Genomic DNA, 23,373 nt, shown 5'->3' on the forward strand with positions numbered 1-23,373 from the left:
ACACTTGCCTCTTGTAAATGATGTGGAAACTGCATAAAGTGACTGATAGAAGCCAAGTGCTGACAATACTGTGGATAGTCCTTCAATCTGCCAATACAAACATTCACTTATTCACAATTTCATAAGAAGAGCGATAACAAAAATTTAAAAATTTTCAAAACCTTAGTCTAGGCCATTTCCCCTATTTCTACCTATGAAATATCTTATATCATAAGAATGCCAAAAGGAAGAACAAAGAAATAAGAGGGGGAAAAACACTTACGAACTTCACTCCTTTTACATTAAAAAAAAAAAAAAAAAAAAAGTACGGGGTTCCCGTCATGGTACAGCAGAAACGAATCCAACTAGGAACCATGAGGTTGAGAGTTTGATCTCTGGCCTCACTCACTGGGTTAAGGATTCCACTGACAGCATTGCTGTGACCTACGGTATAGGTCGCAGACAAGGTTCGGATCCTGCATTGCTGTGGCTGTGGCACAAACTGGCAGCTGTAGCTCTGACTGGACCCCTCCCCTAGGAACTTTCATATGCCGTGGGTGTGGCCCTAAAAAGCAAAATAAATAAATAATTTTTTTAAAAAGTATTGAAAAAAAATGGTTGTTTTTTCCTTTTTGGCCACACCCATGGCATGCAGAAGTTCCTGGACCAAGGATCAAGCCCATACCACAGCAGTGACCCGAGCCACTGCAGTGACAATGCCAGATCCTTAACTGGCTATGCCACAAAGAAACTCCTGGTATCTTTTTTTTTTTAAAGGTCTTATTCCACTTTAGATTACAATGAACCACTAAAACTACTATCTGGAAATAAGTCCAAATATTCAACAAAGTTATTGAACAGGAAAATCATTTGTAGTGAACCCATACAATGGAATACTATTCAGAAACAGAAAAACTACTAAAACATGCAGTAGTATGAATAAATTTCAAAAACATCATGCAAAGTACAACAAGCAGGGCTCATATACATTGTGTACAATTTCATTTAAATAATACTCTGGAAAAACTAGACAAATCAGATTAGTGATTGCCAGGAGTTAGACATAGGGGAAGGTCAACTACAAAGGGGGAATGAGAGAACTTCTTAGGGGTGCTGAAAATAGTCACTATCTTGATTATGGCTGCAGTTATACAACTGTTTGAATCTGTCAAAATTCAAAGACTTGTTCATCTAAAATGGTGACTTTTATATATATAAATATATTTTAATAAACAAATTTTTAAAAGTGCTATTTCGGAGTTCCCGTCGTGGCACAGTGGTTAAAGAATCTGACTAGGAACCATGAGGTTTCAGGTTCGATCCCTGGCCTTGCTCAGTGGGTTAAGGATCCGGCATTGCCACGAGCTGTGGTGTAGGTCGAAGACGCAGCTCGTATCTGGTGTTGCTGTGGCTCTGGCGTAGGCTGGCGGCTACAGCTCCGATTGGATCCCTAGCTGGGAACCTCCATGTGCAACAGGAGTGGCCCTAGAAAAGACCAAAAAAAAAAAAAGTGCTATTTCATATTTTTCCTACCACTTATTTGATAATTATAATAAACTGTATTGTTTTCACTTTTACCTCTCTTACTTCAGTCATTAAGATTAATCTGTGTATAATGATGGGGCACAGCAAGAATTAGTTGAAAAGTAAGTTATTGTTACTCCTTATATTTAAAAAGAGAGGCTTCACAGGAAACCTATCCACTCACCTATTTTTAAATCTATCTAGTGCAGCAATCCCAAAATAATACATTTTGGATCCAAAAGGTTTGCGTAAGGCTTCAAGAACATATCGTAGGGCCAGACCGAGTGCCATGTAAGTGACCAGTCCTTTTTCAATTATCCCACCAAACAGGCAGGCTGTTATATGTAACTCTTTATCAGGGTACTGGGGGAAGAATCGATATTCTTCAAACAAGTTCCTTAGCATACAATTAAATACTTCTCGTTCCCTCTTTATGGTAGAATCTTTAAACCTCTGTAGCATTTCTAATACCTGGAAAAAGACAAAAATAATATAAACATAAAGAAAACCATCATTAAGAGCATTCCTCAAATATTCTCAATTATTAAGTAGAATAATTAACAATAAACTGAGCTTGAGACAAAGGTTTCAAACATTGCATGGACCTAACAAAACACTTTGTGTTGGATTTCACTTTCAAAGGGCATTTAAGGTTTACCTAAACCACGAAGAATTAGATTATCCTAGACACTCACCTCATCAACAGACATGGTTGGATGTGGTGGGTGATTATATATTCTCTGGAAATAGCTGTTTGCTTCATCATCTATCTCTTTACTAAAGTGCTGATTTGCCTCTGGCCACACCTGAGACAAGTCCGCTGTTAGAAACAGAAAAGCAACCAGTGGGCATTTAGGCTCTTCTTCCACTTCCCCACACAAAGCCCAGAGAGGCCAATATAGTTTGAATTTTAAGGAAAAAAAAAAATAAAGAAAGTGAAGTGGTCAAGTTTCATTATTCTAATGCTCTAGGGACACAAAAGATTCTAACAAAACTGCATTATAACCATAGTTCTACCTTAGTATTTTATTTTCTTCATGAGGGTCTCTTATACCATCAAAGTTCACCAGGTTCAAATTCATGACACACTTACCCTTAATAAAACCTCACTTGTGGTTAACAAATCTTTACTAGTTTATCATAAGGATCACATTTAACATGTAAAGAATTATTAATGTATGTGCATGACACATTGATATAAACATAGAGCATGCTACAAAACATAACATTCAGACAAGCCTTTCACACTAACATTTTCAACTCAAGTGGTATACTTTCAAACCTTTTATAAAATGAATATTTAGGTCCAATGACAAGTATATTTATAAGTTAATGATACCTATGTATTTACAAAGAGGACTTCTTTGAGTTTGAAATAATAACTTAATAAGGGGGGCAAAATTTTTAAAATTGGTTTTCATAATGTGATATATTTTATGTGGCAATATTAATTATATGTACTATAAGGATATATATATATCATAGGTCTATAACATTAAAATAAATAGAATGTTTACTTTATAAACTGCCAAGCTCAAACAGAAATCTGAAAATCTCTTGGTTGCTTCTGATTTGTTTTAAAAAAACAAAGCAAAACAAAAAACACCAAAAAAAAAATCCTTAGGATAATAAGTATGAGGTTTGTATACACAAATTAAACTTCTTTACTATACTTCTTACTTTTAGGACAACACTCTGAAGAATGCTACCTCTCATTGACCGTCACCTTGTTCCGGCAATCCAGGATCAAAAGTAGAATGATATCTGAAATTTTTGTTTTAATAATTCAAATTTGAGAATTTACTCCCACTGATCTAGGAGGCGTATCAATATAACGGCTCTACTAACAATATACTAACACAGGTCAATGTCTTTGTTCATGTAACTCTAAGGACAACAACCTGGACATGTGTTTTATGTGCAGTCACACTTCACAATCACAGACAACACTACCACTTACAAGGTTTCATCTTACTCTGCTGGAATGTAGGCTGGTTCAGTCCAGAGGTGCCCAGTTTCCTCTGTACAAAAGGATCATTATTCACTGCGGGGAGTCCAAGAGCCCCAGTTCCTATACCAGTCAGGCTGCCTGTGCCAAGACCACCTACTAGAAAGAATGAAGGGTGGCCAGAAGTCTTATCATTACTCATATTCTCGACTTTATTCATATCAAAGATAGAAGTTCTTAATTAAAAGGTCAGGGTCTTATGTTAACTCAGTTGGTAACCAGATTAGAGTTATTACATTATCACTCCTTAGATTTTAGTTTTAGTACTCTAAACTTACACTCTGGTGATAAAAGGTACAGATGGCTTAGGGGAAACAAGTGAGTACTAGAAAAAAAAATTTAACCTTTACTCCAATACAAAGATGAAAGCCAAAATATGTTGAAAAGTTTTAGGGATTTACTGCCATTTTCAAGGTAGGTGCAAAAATGCAAAACATATGCCTGAATCTGATGTGTGAAATATTTTCCACCTTTATTATACTAGCCTTGAGTAATTCTTAAAGCTTTGAGTTTTGGTCTAATCCTAAATTCTTTAGAATGTGATTAACACACTTGTTACTGTTTATACTATCATCTGGCAATAGATACTTACTGAATAAATTCAACCAACTTTACAAGTAAAATATATTCTAAATTTTCCTAAATTAGTGTAATAATATGTTCTTCTCTTTCCAACTTTGGATGTGAAAGCAACTTTCATGATTTAATTTAAGCAGCTTTCCTCATCACAGTGACTCCAAACACCTTACATACACCAAGGCATAATAAAGCTTACAAATAATCTGAATCCCTACCCACTCCCCTTACCTGGAAGCTGTGATGAAAGTCCTCCAATACCACTGAACGCAGTTGTCTGATTTGGGGTTGAAAGGGGTGGAAATGCTTTTGCTGGTGACTGAGGGGTACTGAATGCAGAACCCAAATTTGGAGGAAAGCCCTGCATACTCTGGGTGTGAGGGGCAGCTGAACCACCTATACTAAGAGATGCCATTCCAGCAAGAGGATCAATCTAAAGAAAAACATTATAAAAAAGTATTAAACATACTTCAAGCAAAGGCAGACAAATGACACAGGTAAAGCAATCTTTAGCAACAGCTCTTCAAATGCTTAATAAATAATTTGCAAAACCACACACATCATGATGATGCTTAAATCCCACAATCAAGTCAAGTGCACCAGTCATTTTCCTTATTATATCAGAGATGGAATAGGTTTAAAGAGTTAGCCTCTGCCAAAGAACCAGAGCCCTAATATGAGGGCTATAAAACTGCAAGAACAACATTTAATATGAATTTCCTTAAAGCTGCACTACTAAACATTTAGTTATGACATGGGGCAGTTACTATATCAAGTTCTTATAATTTCCAATAAGCCCCTTTAAAACAAACATATCTCTCAATATAAGCTATTTAATTTTCGACCCAATAAAAGCGCTAGAAATTAAAAATCCTCCAGTCAAAACTTATAAATAAACCTAGTCAAATCTGAGAATCTTGGGGTTGGAGATCAGCTCTAATTTAAAAAAACAAAAAAACAAGGTATGCTATTCACCAGAAAATTTTATAAAATATTAACTGCACTTCCAAGCGTCTTAGTTTGTGGCATTATTTCAAACCTTTGTGACTACAAAAAATAATACACAAAATGCTCTTTACAAAGTGGTCCCCGAAGAATCACTAAATGCTCTTTCTTTTCTTAAAATAAACCCCAACCTGCCAGTCAATGCAGCTGAAAATAGAAGCGGAATATGTTGCTCCCAGAGAGAAGGGGGTGGTTGGTGTCAGGGAGTAACTTAAATGTACCTTGTTTTTAAAAGAGCAGTTCAGTTGAGAGCTGAAGAGCCCCAGTTATAACAAGTCCTTATGCTCTAGCACTGTTGCTTGGCCCGTGAAGCTACAAACAAGACATATCAGGTTCAAAGGCAGTGCTTATTTCTCAAGTCTAAGTTATTCTTATTTTAAAAAGAAGCCCTTTCCATTTACCTAAATAAGTTGTTTTGCATCTTTTCTCTCACAGAGTCATGTTCTACTTAATAATTAAAATCTATTCTCACCACAATGCCTATTTACGGATTCCTTTAAGTGGATACTAGACATGCAGTTAACTAAATGTAATAATTCAGACAAATTTCCTTTGAGTAGATTATTAACGAGGATATAGAAATTTACTCTATTCCAAGTCTATGAACAAACAGAGATGTACCAAATGTAGTATTCATTTACCTGAACAGGAGAAATGGCATCTAAGCTGCTAGCACTAGGAGGGCGTCCTTTTGGCATAACTCCAGGAGGTGGCTGTCTGGCCTTGTTCATAACATTACTACAGTTGGCTACCATGGTGAGGATGGTTTCTGATAACTCCTGAGAAACACTCCTTAAGAGAAATGAAAAGTTAAAAATATCACTTGTTAGTCCCTAAAACTCCTAAGTTTTCATAGTCAAAGATAAGACATTTACTTAAGTACGGATGAGAATGCCATATACAGAGTCACTAACTACATTTGACAAGCACAGAAAGAATTGACTAACTTCTAAAATGTCAAATAGAATAAGTGCTTTGACAGAAAAACCAAACTTTCTTAATTCTGCCCACATTCCTATCTTAGGGTGTTACTGTCTCCTGAACCCCTTGTACTCATAAAAGCTATACAAACTTGATAGTGTCTTAGATCTTACTTCCTAAGTTTGTTATCATACCACTCGCAGTAAGAACTAAAAGTAGTCAGTGAGACAAGAAAGTTGTTTCACATTTGGGGGGGTTGGGGGAAACAAATTAGGATATTAACACTATAAGAGGAGTTCCGTGGCCTCATGGTAAAGGATCCAGTGTTGTCACTGCTGTGACACAGGTTGGATCCCTGACCCAGGAACTTCTGCATGCCATTGCCAAAATAAATTATGCCAATGTTCCATGATAACTATCAATGGAGTATAACCTTTAAGAATTGTCACTCACTATACTGTATACCAGAGACTAGAATGGTATACTTCAAAAAAATTACTAAAAACATGGACTACAAACATAAATGAATAATGAGTTATTTTTTTCACTCATCAAAGGAAGAAAAATATTACACATCATGGAAAAGAAAAGGAAGCTGTCAACTCGGGGTGGGGGGGGCGCTGATTATTTACCTTAATATAAGTATAACCATTAATTTCTAAAAGGTTTTTTTTTCTTTTTGGGGGGGGGGGCATACCTGTGGCATACAGAATTCCCAGGCTAGGGGTTGAATTAAAGCTGCAGCTGCTGGCTTGCACCCAAGCCACAGCAATGCAAGATCCAAGCCTCATCTGCAACCTACACCACAGCATCCCCAACCCACTGATTGAGGCCAGGGATCAAACCCTGCATCCTCATGGATACTAGTCGGGTTCTTAACCTGCTGAGCCACAATGGGAACTCCCTCTAAAAGGTATTTTAAATACAAAGACATGTGTAGCCATCTCTAGTCTCTACGAATCTGTTAAAAATACCCACTCCCGTGAAGTTAAAGCCTCACATTAAAAAAAAAAAAAAAAACTTCATGGAGATACCATATTTCATCTTTGAAATTAGCACATTCTCCATTAACAAGGCTATGGGGAAATAGAAAAACTCCTACTGATTATACAAAACAGAGAAATTGCTAGAGATAGATTTTCCAACACCTAACAAAATTTCACATGCAATTCTCTTTAATCCAACAATTCCACTTCTAGTGGATGAAAAATATAAACTGGCAAAGATGATGGATGCAAAATGCTACTCACTGCAATCTTATTTTTGATACAGAATGAAAACAAACAATATCCACCAAAAGGTACTGATTTTCCACCAAGGCAAAAACACCTATTCAGTGGAGTACTACAACAGCAATTTTAAGTAATAAGCAAACTCTCTAATTTTATGGAGTCAACTCCAGAATATATGATCACATAAAAGAAGCATGGTGCAATAAAGTATGTAATATAACATTTCCACAAGGACAAGGAAAATATAATACGGAGATAACCCACAAAATAAATGAAAATGATTAACTATAGGTGAACAGGATGATGGTAACAGAGTTCAAAGGAAAATTACTCTGAATATATCCTGTTGTAGAATTTTTGAATTTAAAAGCATGTCTAGGAGTTCCTGTCGTGGCACAGTGGTTAACGAATCCGACAAGGAACTATAAGGTTGTGGGTTCGGTCCCTGCCCTTGTTCAGTGGGTGAAGGATCCAGCATTGCCGTGAGCTGTGGTGTAGGTTGCAGACGCAGCTCGGATCCTGAGTTGCTGTGGCTCTGGTGTAGGCTGGCAGCTACAGCTCCAATTAGACCCCTAGCCTGGGAACCTCCATATGCCATGGGAGTGGCCCAAGAAAATGGCAAAAAGACAAAAAAAAAAAAAAAAAAAAAAAAAAAAAAGCATGTCTACCAATAAAGGTAGAAATAACAGTAACAAAGCATGTGTTACCAATAATAAAAACAAACCTCCTCAAAAAAATTAAAAAAAAAAAAAAAAGAAAGAAAGAAAAGGATAAAAAGGCATGGAGTTTCCATCGTGGCTCAGCAGTTAATGACCCTGACTAGCATCCATGAGGACTCAGGCTCGATCCCTGGCCTCGCTTGGTGAGTTAAGGATCCGGTGTTGCTGTAAGAAGAGGTGTAGGTTGAAGGTGCAGCTCAGATCCTGCATTGCTGTGGCTGTGGTGTAGGCGGACAGCTACAGCTCTGATTTGACCCCTAGCCTGGGGACCTCCATGTGCCATGGGTGCAAAAAAAAAAAAAAAAAGGGAGTTCCCGTCGTGGTGCAGTGGTTAACGAATCCAACTAGGAACCATGAGGTTGTGGGTTCGGTCCCTGCCCTTGCTCAGTGGGTTAACAATCTGGCGCTCACTCAGTGGGTTAAGGATCCGGTGTTGCCGTGAGCTATGGTGTAGGTCACAGATGCGGCTCGGACCCCGAGTTGCTGTGGCTCTGGTGTAGGCCGGTGGCTACAGCTCCGATTGGACCCCTAGCCTGGGAATCTCCATATGCCTTGGGAGCTGCCCAAGAAATAGCAAAAAGAGCAAAAAAAAAAAAAAAAAAAAAAAAAAAAAAGGAAAGAACGAAAAATAACTTGGGTTAATTCTAACTGTAAGAGGTCACCAATGAGCTGCACCATCATTCCAGAGATGTTAAAACATTAAAACTGGGTTGTCTTAGCAGTAATAAAATATGGTTAATTAAAATACTATTCCTGGAGTTCCTGCCGTGGCACAGCAGAAAGGAATCCAACTAGGAAACATGAGGTTGCGGGTTCGATCCCTGGCTTGCTCAGTTGGTTAAGTATCTGGTATTGCCATGAGCTGTGGTGTAGGTTGGCAGCTGTAGCTCCACTTCAACCCCTAGCCTGGGAACCTCAATATGCCAAAGATGGGGCCCTAAAAAGCAAAAACAAACAAACAAAAAACACCACTCCTTACGATTTCGGAAGAACTTGTCATATCTGACACAATTCCAAACTTAAATGAGACAATGAGATGAGATTATTACAAGGAAATCGTATAAATGCTCCACTTACCAATTAGTTACATTTTGCCCTATTTATGTAACCATTCTTTCTATACTATCTCCCTCTGCTGTACTTTTTTTTTTTTTTTTTAATAATTTTTAAAGTTTTTTTCTTTTTTGGCTTCCCTGTGGCATATGGAGGTTCCTGGGCCAAGGCTAAGACCCAAGCCACAACAGCAACCTAACCGCAGCTGCAGCAATGCCAGATCTTTAAGCCACTGTGTCAGGCTGGGGAGTGACAGCCTCCAAAGACACTGTCGGTCCTGTAGTGCCACAGCAGAACTGCCCCCCGCCCAGACATTTTAGGTTAGATACCTCATCCATCTTTTATTCCTAAATACTTTACTATGTGTTTTCTAAGAACAACATCTTCTTAATAACCTTGTAAAATAATAATGGTCATGAACTTTAACAAGGATAAAGTAAAACAGGCAGGATGCAAATTACAGTTTCCATAGTGTCCTTCAATGCTATTTTCCCCTTGGATCAGGACGCAGTCCATCACACTGCATAATCTCTTTAGATTCTTTAAACTGGAAGAATTCATCAACTTTTATTTCTTTATCTTGACTTTTTTTAAGTAAGTTATTTCATAGAATGCTCTTTGATTTGTATTTGTCTATTACTTCACACTGTAGATGCACTGATGCCAGTTCTACCACATGCATATATACACAATGTTCTTCTCAATGTATTTTATCATTAGGCACTGACAGAACTAAGTTGGTGATTAGCTGACCAATAAATTAATGTGGTATATGCTAGATTTCTCTACTGAAAAGCTACTACTTTTCCCCTTTGTAATTATTAAGTGATATGTAGGGAAATACTTTGAAATTATATAATTATCCTATTCCTCAAATGTCTACTTACTACTTTTGGCAACACTGAAATTTTGTGCGTGTGTGTGTGTGTCTTTTTGCCTTTTCTAGGGCCGCTCCCGGGACATATGGAGGTTCCTAGGCTAGGGATTTAATCAGAGCTGTAGCCACCTGCCTACGCCAGAGCCACAGCAGTGGGAGATCTGAGTCATGTCTGCAACCTACACCACAGCTCAGGGCAATGCCAGATCCTTAACCCACTGAACAAGGCCAGGGATTGAACCTGCAACCTCATGGCTCCTAGTCAGATTTGTTAACCACTGCACTACAACAGGAACTCCAACACTGAAATTTTATTAACTCTATCATAATTACTTCTATGTTTATTACTGGAAGAATTTCCCTTCTTTAGCATTTGTTTACCAATAGACTGAACACACACATTATTCCATTATTCTCTAAGGTAGGTACTTGTAATAAATCAACCCAAAAATGACACTTGAGAGTTAGCTAAATATCCATCTCTATACAAAAATACAAAATATTTTATTCATTTGTTATATGCACTTAAATTTCCAAGAGAATACTGAATATTTTCAACATTCCAAATGAATTAAAATGTATAAACATGAGGGTCACACTTTAAAACTTACAATCTTAGAACATTTAGAACTTACAGAGCAGGGTTTCTCAACTGTCACACTATTAGCACTGTTGTAACGGGCTCTCCCTATGCCTTGTTAAGATAAGAGCATCCCTGGGTTTTATCCACTAGCTATCATTTTTCTAAGATTATTAAAATCAGAAATAGTGTCAAATGACTTCAAGGGAGCAAGATCATCCCAGGTCAAGAACCACTGGTTTAGAGATACACATGGGGGGGTTCCCATCATGTTACAGTGGAAACAGATCCAACTAGGAACCATGAGGTTGCGGGTTCGATCCCTGACCTTGCTCAGTGGGTTAAAGATCTGGTACTGCCATGAGCTGTGGTATAGATCACAGACGCAGCTAGGATCCTGCATTGCTGTGGCTGTGGCAAAGGCTGGCAACTGTGGTTCCAACTCAACCCTGTCCAGGAAACCTCCATATGCTGTGAGTGCGGCCCTAAAAAGCAAAAAAAAAAAGAGAGAGATACACATGGGAAATTTTTTTAAAAGCAGGGAAGGGCAAAATAAAACTCAAGCCCTACACAGGAGGAGAGTTAAGGAAACAGGATTGGAAAACAAAGGTAACTTCAAAAAGACTGATCATGTTATTTAAGTTGCACAGTAGAATCACAGGTATTCATTTTATTATGCTTCAGAACTTACAAAAAAATACATAGGGCCTAAGTAAAAACAGTACTTCCAAATATTCTCTCCACAGAAAAGCAACTTGCAAAAATTACAGTAATCAACTTTTCCAGAACTCTAGAAATTAACCAAAAGCCTGCACAACAATCAAGAGAATTTTGATTCCAGAAAGATGATTAGATGTTTACAACAACAGCAACGAGCTTTATGGCATCTTTACTCCCCTCCAGCTGCACAGCAGGACTGAAAACTAATAGCCCACAACCACAGTGAAAATCAGAAGCCTGACAGCCAACAAAGGAGAGGGCTCAGAACTGGGCTGAAAAATCTGCAAAGCTTCATTCTCAGAGAAATGTCATTATTTCCCCTATCTGAGGAGTCCTGTGAAATCACAACTGCAAGGTAGTCTTTATTGGACCTAAGAGCTAACCCAAGGCAAACCTTTTCCACGTAAGGTATTTGTAGAAAACATTTAAGGGTAATTGTTTTAACTTCCTGGTTGCACAAGGTGTAACAGTCTGAGCAAACAACAGACTAATCAAAAAATTTAAAAGGAAAACTTAAGGGAATAAGATTCCCATGAGTGGAGCTTGGAAACATTCCCACATTTTTCCCAGGAATCTAGACAGGTCTGAGGAGTGTGTAGGGCTGTGCTAACATCTAATGCTGTGCCATTCCCATGAAATTCCTCAAAAGACCCAAGTTTGCACCTCAAGCCAACCTTAAGGCTCTGTGGATGAAGGAAGTGAATACTAAGGTGAAGCTGTCAAGAGACTGGCTTCAAGGTATGCCTCAACTTGCATACAGAACCAAAGCATAGGTTACTGATTCCAGAGTTTAAGAAAACCTCCCATCTTAGCTGACCACAAGGCTTACCCACACAGAGCTTTCAGTGGCCAAATATGACAAAGAATACAGACACTATAGAATTCACTCAGAAAAACGTAGTAACAAAAAAGCCCTGAAGAGGGAAAATCTGATTTCCAGAAATTCCACATTATTTAAACTTTCCAGTTTTCAACCACAAATCACTGAACGCATGCATAAGCGCACACACATATACACCCCGCACCCCCACCCCCAAGAAAGGCATAGCCCATACACAGGAATAAAATGCTATCAACAGAAACTGTCCTTCAGGAAGAACAATTACTGGATTTAGCCAGAAAAAGGAGGCAGTATGGAAGAATCCAAGTGTAAAATAGACATGAGACATAAAGAAAAACTAACAGCACAAGAGAATGGATAAATCCTACCTTAGCAGTAATTATATTAAATGCAAATACATTAAATACTCCAAAGTCAGTATTAATACTGATACTAATAATCCCAAGGGGGGCAGGGCACACAAGCAAAGACTCAAACTACTAAAACCAGACATTAAAAGAGAAGAAATTACTACCAACATTACAGAAATGAGAACAATTATAAGCATATAGTATAAAACAACTGTATGCCAACAAAGTGAACAGACTAGAAGAAATGGACAGATTCCTAGAAAGATGCAAACTACTGAATATGACTCTAGAAGAAAGAAAAAAATCTGACAACTCTAACAAGTAGAGATAATGAATTAGTTACCAACAACTACCCAAAAGAAAAAGCCCAAGACCAGAGGGCTTCACTGAATTCTATGGAACATTTAAAGAACTGACATCAATCCTCCCCATAAAAATTGGAGAGAAAGAATGCTTTTGCAACTCACATGAAGCCATTATTATCCTGCTATCAAAACCAGAAAAAGAGGGAGTTCCTGTCGCAGCACACTGGAAACGAATCCAACTCATACCCCTGAGGATGTGGGCTTGATCCCTGGCCCTGCCCAGTGAGTGGGTTAGGATCCGGCATTGCTGTGGCTATGGTGTAGGCTGGCAGCTGTAACTCCAATTAGACCCCTAGCCTGGGAACTTCCATATGCTGCAGGTACAGCCCTAAAAAGAAAAAAAAAGAAAAAAAAAGACAGAGAACATAAGAGAACTACAGAGTAATATCTTTTAGAAATACAGACACAAAAATGCTCACGAAATACAAACAAACTGAATTTAGCAACATACAAAAAGGAAGTGTAGGGAGTTCCCGTTGTGGCTCAGTGGTTAATGAATCCAACTAGGAACCACGTGGTTGCGGGCTCAGTCCCTGGCCTTGCTCAGTGGGTTAAGGATCCGGCGTTGCCGTGAGCTGTGGTGTAGGTTGCAGACAAGGCTCAGATCCTGCGTTGCTATGGCTCTGGAGAAGGTCAGCGGCTACAGCTCGGATTAGACCCCTAGCCTGGGAACCTCCATATGACTCAAGAGCAGCCCTGGAAAAGGCAAAAAGACAAAAAAATTTGAAAAAATAAATAAAAAGGAAGTGTACACAAAGAACAGGTGAGATTCATCCCAAGAAGGCGAAGTTTTTTTAAACATCCAATTATCAATTATTAACACCACATATCACATCAATGTAATAACAGAAAACCACATGGTCATCTCGACAGATGCTGACACAAACATCTACAGGATGCTTTCATGATAAACACCAAATTAACTAGAAAGTTAAGAAACCCCCTCAATCTGAAAAATACCTGTAAAAAACCCATGGCTAGAATCAAACCTAATGGTAAAACACTGGATACTTTCCTCCTAAACCAGGAACAAGGCAAGGCTGTCTATTCTCAGCACTTCTAATCAAGACAGTGTGGTACTGGTAAAAGGACAGACATACAAGTCAACAGAATAGAACTAAGGTTCCACAAATAAACTCATACATTAATTACTGGCAAACGATTTTTTAGAAGTGAACTCCAAAGGGAAAGACCAGTCTTTTCAACAAACAGTGCTCGGACAAATGAAGATTCATATGCAAAAATTATCCATCTAGGACCCTATCTCACATACACAAAAAAATTTAACTCTGAGTTTCCTGGTGGTCTAGTGGTTAGGAATTGGCATTTTCAGCACTGCGGTCTGAGTTCAACCAGTGATCTGGGAATTAAGATCCCACATCAAGCCACTGTACACTACAGCCAAAAAATATAACTGAAATGGATCTCATATAAATTTTTTTCTTTTTTGGCTGTCCTATGGAGTTCCCAGGCCAGGCACCAGGGATCAGATCCAAGCCACAGATGTGACCTACGCCACAGCTGCAACCTATGCCATAGCTGTGACCTACACTGCAGCTGCAGCAATGCCGAATCCTTAACCCACAGTGGCAGGCAGGGGACTTGAGCCTATGTTCCAGCACTGCAGAGATGTGGCCGATCCTACTGCGCCAGAGCAGACACTCCCTCATATATATTTTAAGTAGTATAGTACTTTGGATTTAAAGACCACCAGATTTCATTAGCTGCTGTCACTTATAATCACTGAATCCCTCATCCCCAAATCGACAATTATCCATATAATCTAATTCCAATATTAAATAGTCATTTTCAAGCATGTTCTTCTTACCCTGCACAAGCTTGTAAACAGGCCAACATTGTTGCTAGAGTTTCTGGAGGAAGTTGAGCACTTTTGGGCTGATCTTTCTCTGGGGCAAGTCCACCCAAAATGGAAGGACACCGTCTCTTTAAAAAAGTCATACAAGCCTGGATAAAAGGCTCCTGAAAAAGATAAAGTCAGCATATCTGAAATGCATCACTGTTTTCAGAGTAAAGACTAATAAGCACCATGAGTGAAATCCAGAATACAGTAACATTCTCACTGCCATTTTCATCAGCTATTTTGACCATCAAAAATTAAAAGCAGTAAAAAATGGACAAATCTTGCTTACTCCATGCTCTCGAATCTTATCTGTGAGCCACTTGTCAAGTTTGAGGTATTCACGACGTGAAGCAAGTGCAGCAAGGTCAATAACAAAGGCAAATGGAGTACCATTTAGCAGCATTGACAAGGCCTAAAGAAAAAGAACATTAGAAACTACAAGTCAACTGAGTAACTTTCTCTCTGTCCTTTTTTCCGTTTCCAGTTTTTATTCTCACAAATGAGTCTAAATAGAACATATTGTCTACATTTTCTTGGTCACAATTTTTTTAAACAGCTTAGTGAAAATCAAGAGTAACACTTGTCCCTCCTTAAAATTCACATTTCAAAGACAAACAATGACTTTACTTTCAAAATAAACTCTACCCTGTGCTTTTTCGAATAACTACACCAAGCAAGCAAGACACAAACCATAATTTTTTAAAAATTAGCTTTACCCATCTTAAAAAATCTAAACTTGGGCTTGCTCAAAGTATAATTATGACATCAGTTCTATGTACTTAGTGATCAAAGACACAAAGAATCAGACCATTTATCAACAGACCTTGTTAATGCTAATGAAATTTGCAAAAGGGCTGAAAGTGAACCACGTTCTCTAATTATCACTTGCTTTAAAATAACTTTGCAACTATCACAGAAGATCACACAAAATTCAGAGAAACATAAGTGAAAACATTTTTCTCATCTCTAAAAGCACTCTTCTTCCAATCTTTCCACCTACAAGGCAAAATTCTAAACCTCAATCATTCTAGCTATAGTTACATGTGAATTACTCTGAAGGCATCTATTTGACATTAAACTGTTATTTTTTTTTAAATCAATAAAAAGTGCTAATCTGTTCCTCCAAGCTCACCTTCAAGTCCTGGGCCACATCAAGTATTCGAGACAATTTGGCCTGGTCATACTGCTCCCCTCGCATGTACCATTCTGCCATTGCATGCATGATAAGTTGGCGGATTGAGGGAGACTGTCCCTAAGCAAAGAGAAAGGAGGGAGAAATGGCAATACTACTAACCATTTTGATAGGCTGTCACAAATGCTGATTTTACCTGTATTTATTTAAAACTGAGGCAAATCAGTGCAGACAACAAAACTCCAGTCTCAAGCACTGACCAGGGTGACCTTTTTCTCCCCCCTGTGGGAAAGCAGTTATTTCCACAACTTCCAAATGAAGCCTACCTCTGAAACCTTAGATCATACAGTCACATACAACAAATTTTATCTGTCCTATAAAAGTCGATTTATACATTTTCAAAACCAAAATATGATGAGAATATGAGGGTGCATCAAGTTTATATAATCCCTTAAATTACAAATTACTGACCTATAAAAACAAAATTGTTTAAGATAATCATTCTCATGTTGCACAGGGTAGTATTTTATTAGTATTTCTAGGGACTGCAGTTTGTACATACTATATTTTCACAAATGATAATGCTCATATTTTTGTAATTATTTTTTAATGAGAAAACATCCTGACTTTAAGGACTCACCTAAAGGCTTGCAATTGGATGGTAATTTAGAGAAATGTTTCTCACAGAAGAAATGGCAAGACAATCATTATCACTGTCTATATCCCTTTCCAGGAACTGTCCTAGAGTGACAAAGTCAAAGTGCAACAAGTATCTAACCAGGAGTAGGGATGCAAGTCCCTCACTCTGCCCTTTCTCCCTTAAAGATATGGTGAGAAAAGCCTAAAAATGTCTAGGCGCAAGCTGATTAAATGTTTAATAAACATTCTGTGAACTCTATCAAATCATTTGAGTCTCTAGAAATGGAGGTGGTCTGACTGAAAGGCATGGAACCAAGGCTAGTGTTTTTCATTTACAAAGTCTTAACAGAGTTTTTTTTTTTTGACCTTGAGTCACAGCAATGACAACATCGAATCCTTAACTACTAGGTCACCAGGGAACTCCCTTATCAGATTTTTTTAAAAAGTACTTGCTTCTAATAAACCACAGCACGAATGACTCAGGGGGAATGTAAAGGGGGAAGATAACTGCTTTTTCTTTTCTTAAAGCTTGCCCATGTATCTTTATTTCTAATGTAGGCTGGAGTTTACACTATGGCTCTGTGGGTAAAGAGCCCAGCTCATATCCATGAGGATGTGGGTTTGATCCCTGGCCTCACTCAGAGGGTTAAGCATCCCGTATTGCCACCAGCTTCGGTGTAGGTCCCAAATGTGTCTCAGATCCCAGGTTGCTGTGACTGTGGTATAGGCCAGCAGCTGCAGCTCCAATATAACCTGAAGCCTGGGAACTTTCTTCCATATGCTGCAGGTGTGGCCACTCCCTCCCCCCAAAAAATAAATAAAAAAATGAAATGGAGGCTTTATTCATCTAATACATTTCTACAAAATGGGGTGGACAGAGCTCAAGGTCTTGAAAGATTTCAATAGAAACCAAAATAAAATTTAAATGCTGGATTTAAATTGATTTGTGATCTCTCATTTACTGTAAAAAGTGAAATGAGGACCTTCTGGGTCTATGTGGAGTAAGCACTTTATTGCTAAAAAGGATACTCTACCCTAGCAATACAGAGCTTTTATACTACTGTTTTAACTGTCTTGGCTCCTTGCTCTTTGAAGTTTTACACTTTAATACCCACATGATGCTAAACAATAAAATTAATTTTATGAAGTGTGACTTTTTCAGGTGTCAGAATTCCAAGACCAACAATTTCTCTAGTCGAACATCCTCAAAAGAATGTCAATTATTAGGAAAATTCCCTTGTGGCACAGGGGGTTAAGGATCCAGCATTGTCGCAGCAGTTGCACAGGCCAGCACAGGTTCAATCCTCAGCATGGGAACTTCCACATGCCACACCTGTGAGCACCCCCCCCGCAAAATTCAATTATTAACACAAAGAAATGGTAATGTCTTACCTGCCCATGCCATGCATAGTGCAAAATTATAGCTGAGTTAGGGTGGTTTCCAAGGAAAATTGGCATCAGAGTGGAGATGAGTTCATGGCGTAAGGTGTGCCAGGAGGTGTTTATTTGTAGTAAGGCCAATACCAGCATGTCTGGACAGTGTTTGATAGGGAAGCTGAAGAGCTGTTTGACTTGCTCATATTGCCCCACCTCTGCGAGCCTCAGAAGAGATTCAATCAAATCCAAGCTCTTCCTAACAAGAATGGAAGTAAGATTCTCTATCAATGAGCATCTTTAGAATTCATTTTCCAGGAGTTCCCGTGGCGCAGTGGTTAACGAATCCGACTAGGAACCATGAGGTTGCGGGTTCGGTCCCTGCCCTTGCTCAGTGGGTTAACGATCCGGTGTTGCCGTGAGCTGTGGTGTAGGTTGCAGATGCGGCTCGGATCCCGAGTTGCTGTGGCTCTGGCGTAGGCCGGTGGCTACAGCTCCGATTCAACCCCTAGCCTGGGAACCTCCATATGCTGCGGGAGCGGCCCAAGAAATAGCAACAACAACAACAAAAAAGACAAAAAGACAAAAAAAAAAAAAAAAAAAAAAAAAAAAAAAGATGTTAAAATTCATTTTCCAAATAGGTGATACCAGCTATCAAGATGAAACCAAGTTGTAGTCATTTAAACTTTGAAAAATATTTAAATTGGTTGCATTCATCTCAAATATATAATGCTGGTTGCTTTCAAACTAAATTCAAAGGCATTCCAAATTAACAGAGAATAAGTGATAAAGGAGAGCAGACATGACTAACCATCTGCATAACCACAGACCTCCTAACCAAAAAGTTATCATCAAAAACTTTTGTGATTGGAGTTCCTGTTGTGGCGCAGTGGTTAACGAATCTGACTAGGAACCATGAAGTTGCAGGTTTGATCCCTGGCCTTGCTCAGTGGGTTGGGGATCCGGCATTGGCGTGAGCTATAGTGCAGGTCGCAGTCGCAGCTCAGATCCCGTGTTGCTGTGGTTGTGGTGTAGGCCGGTGGCTACAGATCCGATTAGACCCCTGGCCTGGGAACTTCCATATGCCTCGGGACCGGCCCTAGAAAAGGCAAAAAGACAAACAACAACAACAAAAACACTTTTGCGATTAGTGTGAAAAATAAAAGCAAATAATATCAGAGAATACAGTCAAAAATCCAGAGTTTACGTCATGGCTCAGCAGTAATGAACCCAACTAGTATCCAGTGAACTAGGACGGAGGTTCAATCCCTGGCCTCGCTCAGTGGGTTAAGGATCCAGCATTGCTGTGAGCTATGGTGTAGGTCACAGACATGGCTCAGATCTGGCTTGCTGTGGTGTGACTAGGCCAGCCAGCAGCTGCAACTATGATTCAACCCATAGCCTGGGAACTTCCATATGCCAAAAGTGCAGTCTAAAAAAGCAAAAAAAAAGAATTAGAAAAAGAAATACTCAAAAATCCAATACAAACATAGACATAATTTATATGAGAAAAATTCTACACAAAATAGAGCCTGAACACTTAACACTTTTTAACACTTAACACTTTTTAACACTAAGTTATACCTTAGGTGCCCCCCGATGTCACACAAGTTCAGAAGTCTACAACACCCACTACGAATTATTCCTCCCTCAAGAGGCTGAATGTGGTTTACTTCAATCAAGCCTTAAGATCTTACTCTACCTTTAGTTCATAAAAACTATGGGGATAGAGATCACCATGAGGAAACAGATAACTCATTTCATGGGGTAGACTAGAGGATAAAAGATCATATTGCCTCATTAAATCAGTGGCAAGAATTTTATTTTTTTAAAAAAGAGTGAATAGGAAGACTTACAGAATAAAAGAAACCTATGTTGACCTTGTCCAGACTCTTAATCATAGAAAGGGGGTTTTTTGTTGTTTTTGAGAGCCACACCCACGGCATATGAAAGTTCCTGGCAAGTGGTCGAATTGAGCTACAGCTGCTGGCCTACACCACAGCCACAGCAACTTGGGATTCTAGCCTTGTCTGCAACCTACACTGAAGCTCACAGCAAAACCAGATACCCAACCCACCGAGCAAGGCCAGGGATCAAACATACATCCTCATGGATACTAGCTGGATTCGTTTCTGCTGTGCCACAACGGGAACTCCCATACAAAGTATTAAGATATTTTTTTGAGACAACTGGGGAAATCTGAATATACAGCTAACATATATTAAGGAATTGTTAAATATGCATGTTATTTCAGTTTTATAAAATGGAAAGAGCCCTTTACTTATTAAAATAAAAATGAAGAAATACTGCCAAACATTTAGATGCAGACTTAACAGGGGATTTAAAAAAAAAAAAAACAAAAAAACAAAAAAACCCCTGCTGATCCAATGTTGACTAGCACCTGGAGAAAGGAGATGCTTTAGAACAAACCACTGCTTAGGTCAATCTTCCGGAACAGGGACCAGCAAATTACATCCACAGGCCAAGCCCACCCACAGCATAATTTTGTAAATAAGGTTTTGATTGGAAAAGAGCCACACCCATATTTATACTGAGTTAAATACTTGCTGCAGAGACCATCTGGCCTGCAAAGCCCAAAGTTAACAAATCCTTTACAGGAAAAGTTTACCATCTTTTGTTTTAGAAAATCTGGCAATACCTTAAGGACTTTATACTGCCTTAAAACTAAAACCCACAGCCTTCATTCCACCCCCAAAAGACAATCTGTTCCATAACGGGAAAGCATCCCAGGCGAGTACATTTGAGAAAAAAATGGAAAAAACATTATAAAGTAGATTCTTTTGGGGACCAATCTAACCCGTGCCCCCTCCTGAAGCCATGTATGTATTCTAACAGTGAGAGAGGTACTTTCACCATTCTCACCTCACATCCCCAGAGGGGAGTGACTTGAGTTCCAGGAGAAACCTATGAGCCAGAGTCATATTCTCCCTCAGAAATTTGGAACTGAAACTCAGAGAAACCAGATAATTTAGCTAAAAGCGTGAGATTTGATGGGTTGACCATTTTGAGCCACTTAAAAAAGAAAGCATGCAAACAAATCTACAAAGAAAAGAGAGGGAATCTAACACTAAAGGACAAGTGCAAACCTCTTTACAACATTTGATAGCTTCAGAAAATAGTGTATTTTCTGGCAACAATTTTATGACAAACATTACAAGATTTATCTAGTGATAAGGACTAAAATTATATTTTTATCCACTCTAAAAATTTAAAATAAGTAAGCTTACTATAAACACTGTTTCATGTACAGCTTTTAATTGTGTAGTTGCTCACTATTAATTTTACATTTTAAAAGAGTAAAGTGACCCTTTCAAGAAAAGCTAGATGAGTGTTTACCATGTGGCAATTTCTCGATTGTCATCCTCTGGTGGTGCTTTCAGGATATCAGTGGCAACAGTATGACAGGGATAGTCGGCAAAACAGAAGATCTCTGGGTTTATAAGGGAATGCTGAATGAAGGAGAGCTGGAACGAGAGAAAACATCCTTACCACAATAAATGACTATGAATGCTATAAAGATCTGAAATATTTTCACTAGGCTAATCTCAATCTTGAGGTTATCAGAATGAAATTTCCCTTTCAAATATCAATTATTTGATTTTTCAAAACTACAGATAATTCAGACAAATGAAAGATGTGTGATGAGGTGGCCTTGGAGACAAACACCATTAAACTATTGGGGAAAGTTTGATTGCTCCAATTCAGCTAAGTCTGACTAGTACTAAACTATGATAATGTTCCTTCAAAATTTATGAGTCTCTGCTTTTCTGAGCTATGCAAAACAAATTCTACTTTAAAAGAGTATTTTAATCTGTGATCAAGAACATTACATAAGCCATTATTTTGTTCCTCTTCTATAACTAAACACCACCATTGACTTACCTGGCCTTCGGCATGTTTCCAAGGTCTGTATATGAGGTCTACAGGGAACACTTCCATACCTAGACCCCTCTGAATGCCATACACCACATTATGAAGTCCCTTACTGTCACGAATTTGAAATCCAGGATGGTCCAATTCATAAGTTACTTCCTTGAAATTCAAACTCGGGTTCTAAAAAATAAAAGCATTTCAAAGTTTAATGAATAAAAGTGTACATATTTTGGAGTTCCCGTCATGGCTTAGTGGTTAATGAACCCGACTAACATCCACGAGGGCCCAAGTTCGATCCCTGGCCTTGGTCAATGGGTTAAGGATCCGGCATTGCCCTGAGCTGTGGTGTAGGTTGCAGATGAGGCTCGGATCCAACTTTGCTGTGGCATTGGCCAGCAGCTACAGCTCCAATTGGACCCCTAGCCTGGGAACCTCCATATGCCCTGGGTACAGCCCTAAAAGACCAAAAAAAAAAAAAAAAAAAGGTGTATATATTTTAACTGCTTTATCCAAAGAACCAGACTAAATCTGAAGTTCAATAAATATATTCTAACTACAAACTTAAAATCAACTCAATCTTTCTGGAATTTCGAAAGAAACTAGAAGGTAAATTCTTACTTTTCAAAATAAACTAGCTCCACTAAGCAAGTTACTCCAACCTTTCAGTTCAAGACATACTTCTGAATACTTCAGTGTGTAAAAAGGAACTCTCTCTTCCTCTATTTTAGTCCAATAAAAACTCCCATCCCAATATGGCAAATAACACTGATGTTTCTTAACTTTACGTAAATATTCTACTACTTTGGAACAGTGGCAAAGATAAAGCATCCCAATGCATGCATTAGCAAAAGTGGTCAAGATTCTTTATGTCAAAATGACTGAAAATTTCATTGAAAAATTTCTATGAAGAGTTCCTGCTGTGGCACAATGGATTAAGAATCTGACTACAGGAGTTCCCACAGTGGCTCAGTGATAACAAACCCACTTAGTATCCATGAGGATGCAGGTTCAATCCCTGGCCTCACTTAATGGGTTAAGGAATTCCACATTGCTGTGAGCTGCGTTGTAGGTCACAGACACAGCTCGGATCCTAAGTTGCTATAGCTGTGGCATAGGCCGGCAGTTGTAGATGCAACTGGACTCCTAGCCTGGGCACCTTCATATGCCAAGGAAGTGGCCCCAGAAAGACAAAAAAGGAATCCAACTATAGCATTTCATCACTCTCTTTTAGTAAGTAGGACATTCACCCTTTTATATTTTATCTACCATTTCAACATTTTAGCACAGGCACTCTGTCTAGGGGCCAGTTATTTAGTTTGTGGGTATTCCAGAAATGGAAGTAGTAAGGTAAGTATGGATTTTTTATCCCTATTCACCATAAACAAGGTAAGCAGGGTTTTTGCTGTACCTTCCAAAAGACATTCAGAAGCTTTCCTTTCCTAGTAATTCCTCATGCTATCATTATTTTGTAACAAACTCACCCCTTCCCAGAAAATCACATACTAACAACCTACCAAAGTGTATCAACAGCGCTACCCAGAACTGCACATTAACAATTTATTATTAACAAAACTAGAGTTTGTGTACTATTTCCCCAGTATAATTATCCCAAACACATCATTATTTTTTAAGCCAATGAAGTCAGAAATGACAAAACACTGCAGCTCTCATTCAGCTAGGCATTTTGCTCATTAAAATCTTCTTTAGGGGGACTATATTAAAC

The 23,373-nt window shown here is 38.6% G+C and overlaps 1 protein-coding gene and 1 non-coding gene across 30 annotated transcripts in view; both read right to left on the reverse strand.

Annotated features, from left to right (window-relative positions):
• The window catches only part of CNOT1 (CCR4-NOT transcription complex subunit 1), a 102,052-nt gene that overhangs the window by 30,960 nt on the left and 47,719 nt on the right, over positions 1-23,373 (reverse strand). For 9 of the 29 annotated variants that reach the window (XR_014805598.1, XR_014805599.1, XR_014805600.1 and 6 more), the window contains exons 11-22: positions 21,660-21,830; positions 21,114-21,241; positions 17,775-18,015; positions 15,744-15,863; positions 14,901-15,023; positions 14,579-14,730; positions 5,734-5,884; positions 4,319-4,520; positions 3,464-3,610; positions 2,199-2,323; positions 1,688-1,974; positions 9-87 (exon numbers count right to left, since the gene is read on the reverse strand). Coding sequence is in view for 21 of the 29 variants with exons in the window: in XM_021093964.2 (XP_020949623.1) it covers positions 9-87; positions 1,688-1,974; positions 2,199-2,323; positions 3,464-3,610; positions 4,319-4,520; positions 5,734-5,884; positions 14,579-14,730; positions 14,901-15,023; positions 15,744-15,863; positions 17,775-18,015; positions 21,114-21,241; positions 21,660-21,830 (1,926 nt within the window). In the remaining 8 variants the exon portion in view is untranslated. The remainder of the gene's footprint in view (positions 1-8; positions 88-1,687; positions 1,975-2,198; positions 2,324-3,463; positions 3,611-4,318; positions 4,521-5,733; positions 5,885-14,578; positions 14,731-14,900; positions 15,024-15,743; positions 15,864-17,774; positions 18,016-21,113; positions 21,242-21,659; positions 21,831-23,373) is intronic. The other 20 variants (XR_014805601.1, XR_014805602.1, XM_084959753.1 and 17 more) reach the window with 3 other exon arrangements.
• On the reverse strand, positions 5,306-5,441 carry LOC146402250 (small nucleolar RNA SNORA50). Its single transcript, XR_014808741.1, has one exon. It is a non-coding gene; the product is annotated as a small nucleolar RNA SNORA50 (small nucleolar RNA).

The sequence above is a fragment of the Sus scrofa genome, chromosome 6 (genome assembly GCF_054392235.1).
Source record: "Sus scrofa isolate SSC_HxYL_T2T_F1_AM1 chromosome 6, Sscrofa_HxYL_maternal_Yorkshire_Landrace_v2.0, whole genome shotgun sequence".
NCBI lineage: Eukaryota > Metazoa > Chordata > Mammalia > Artiodactyla > Suidae > Sus > Sus scrofa.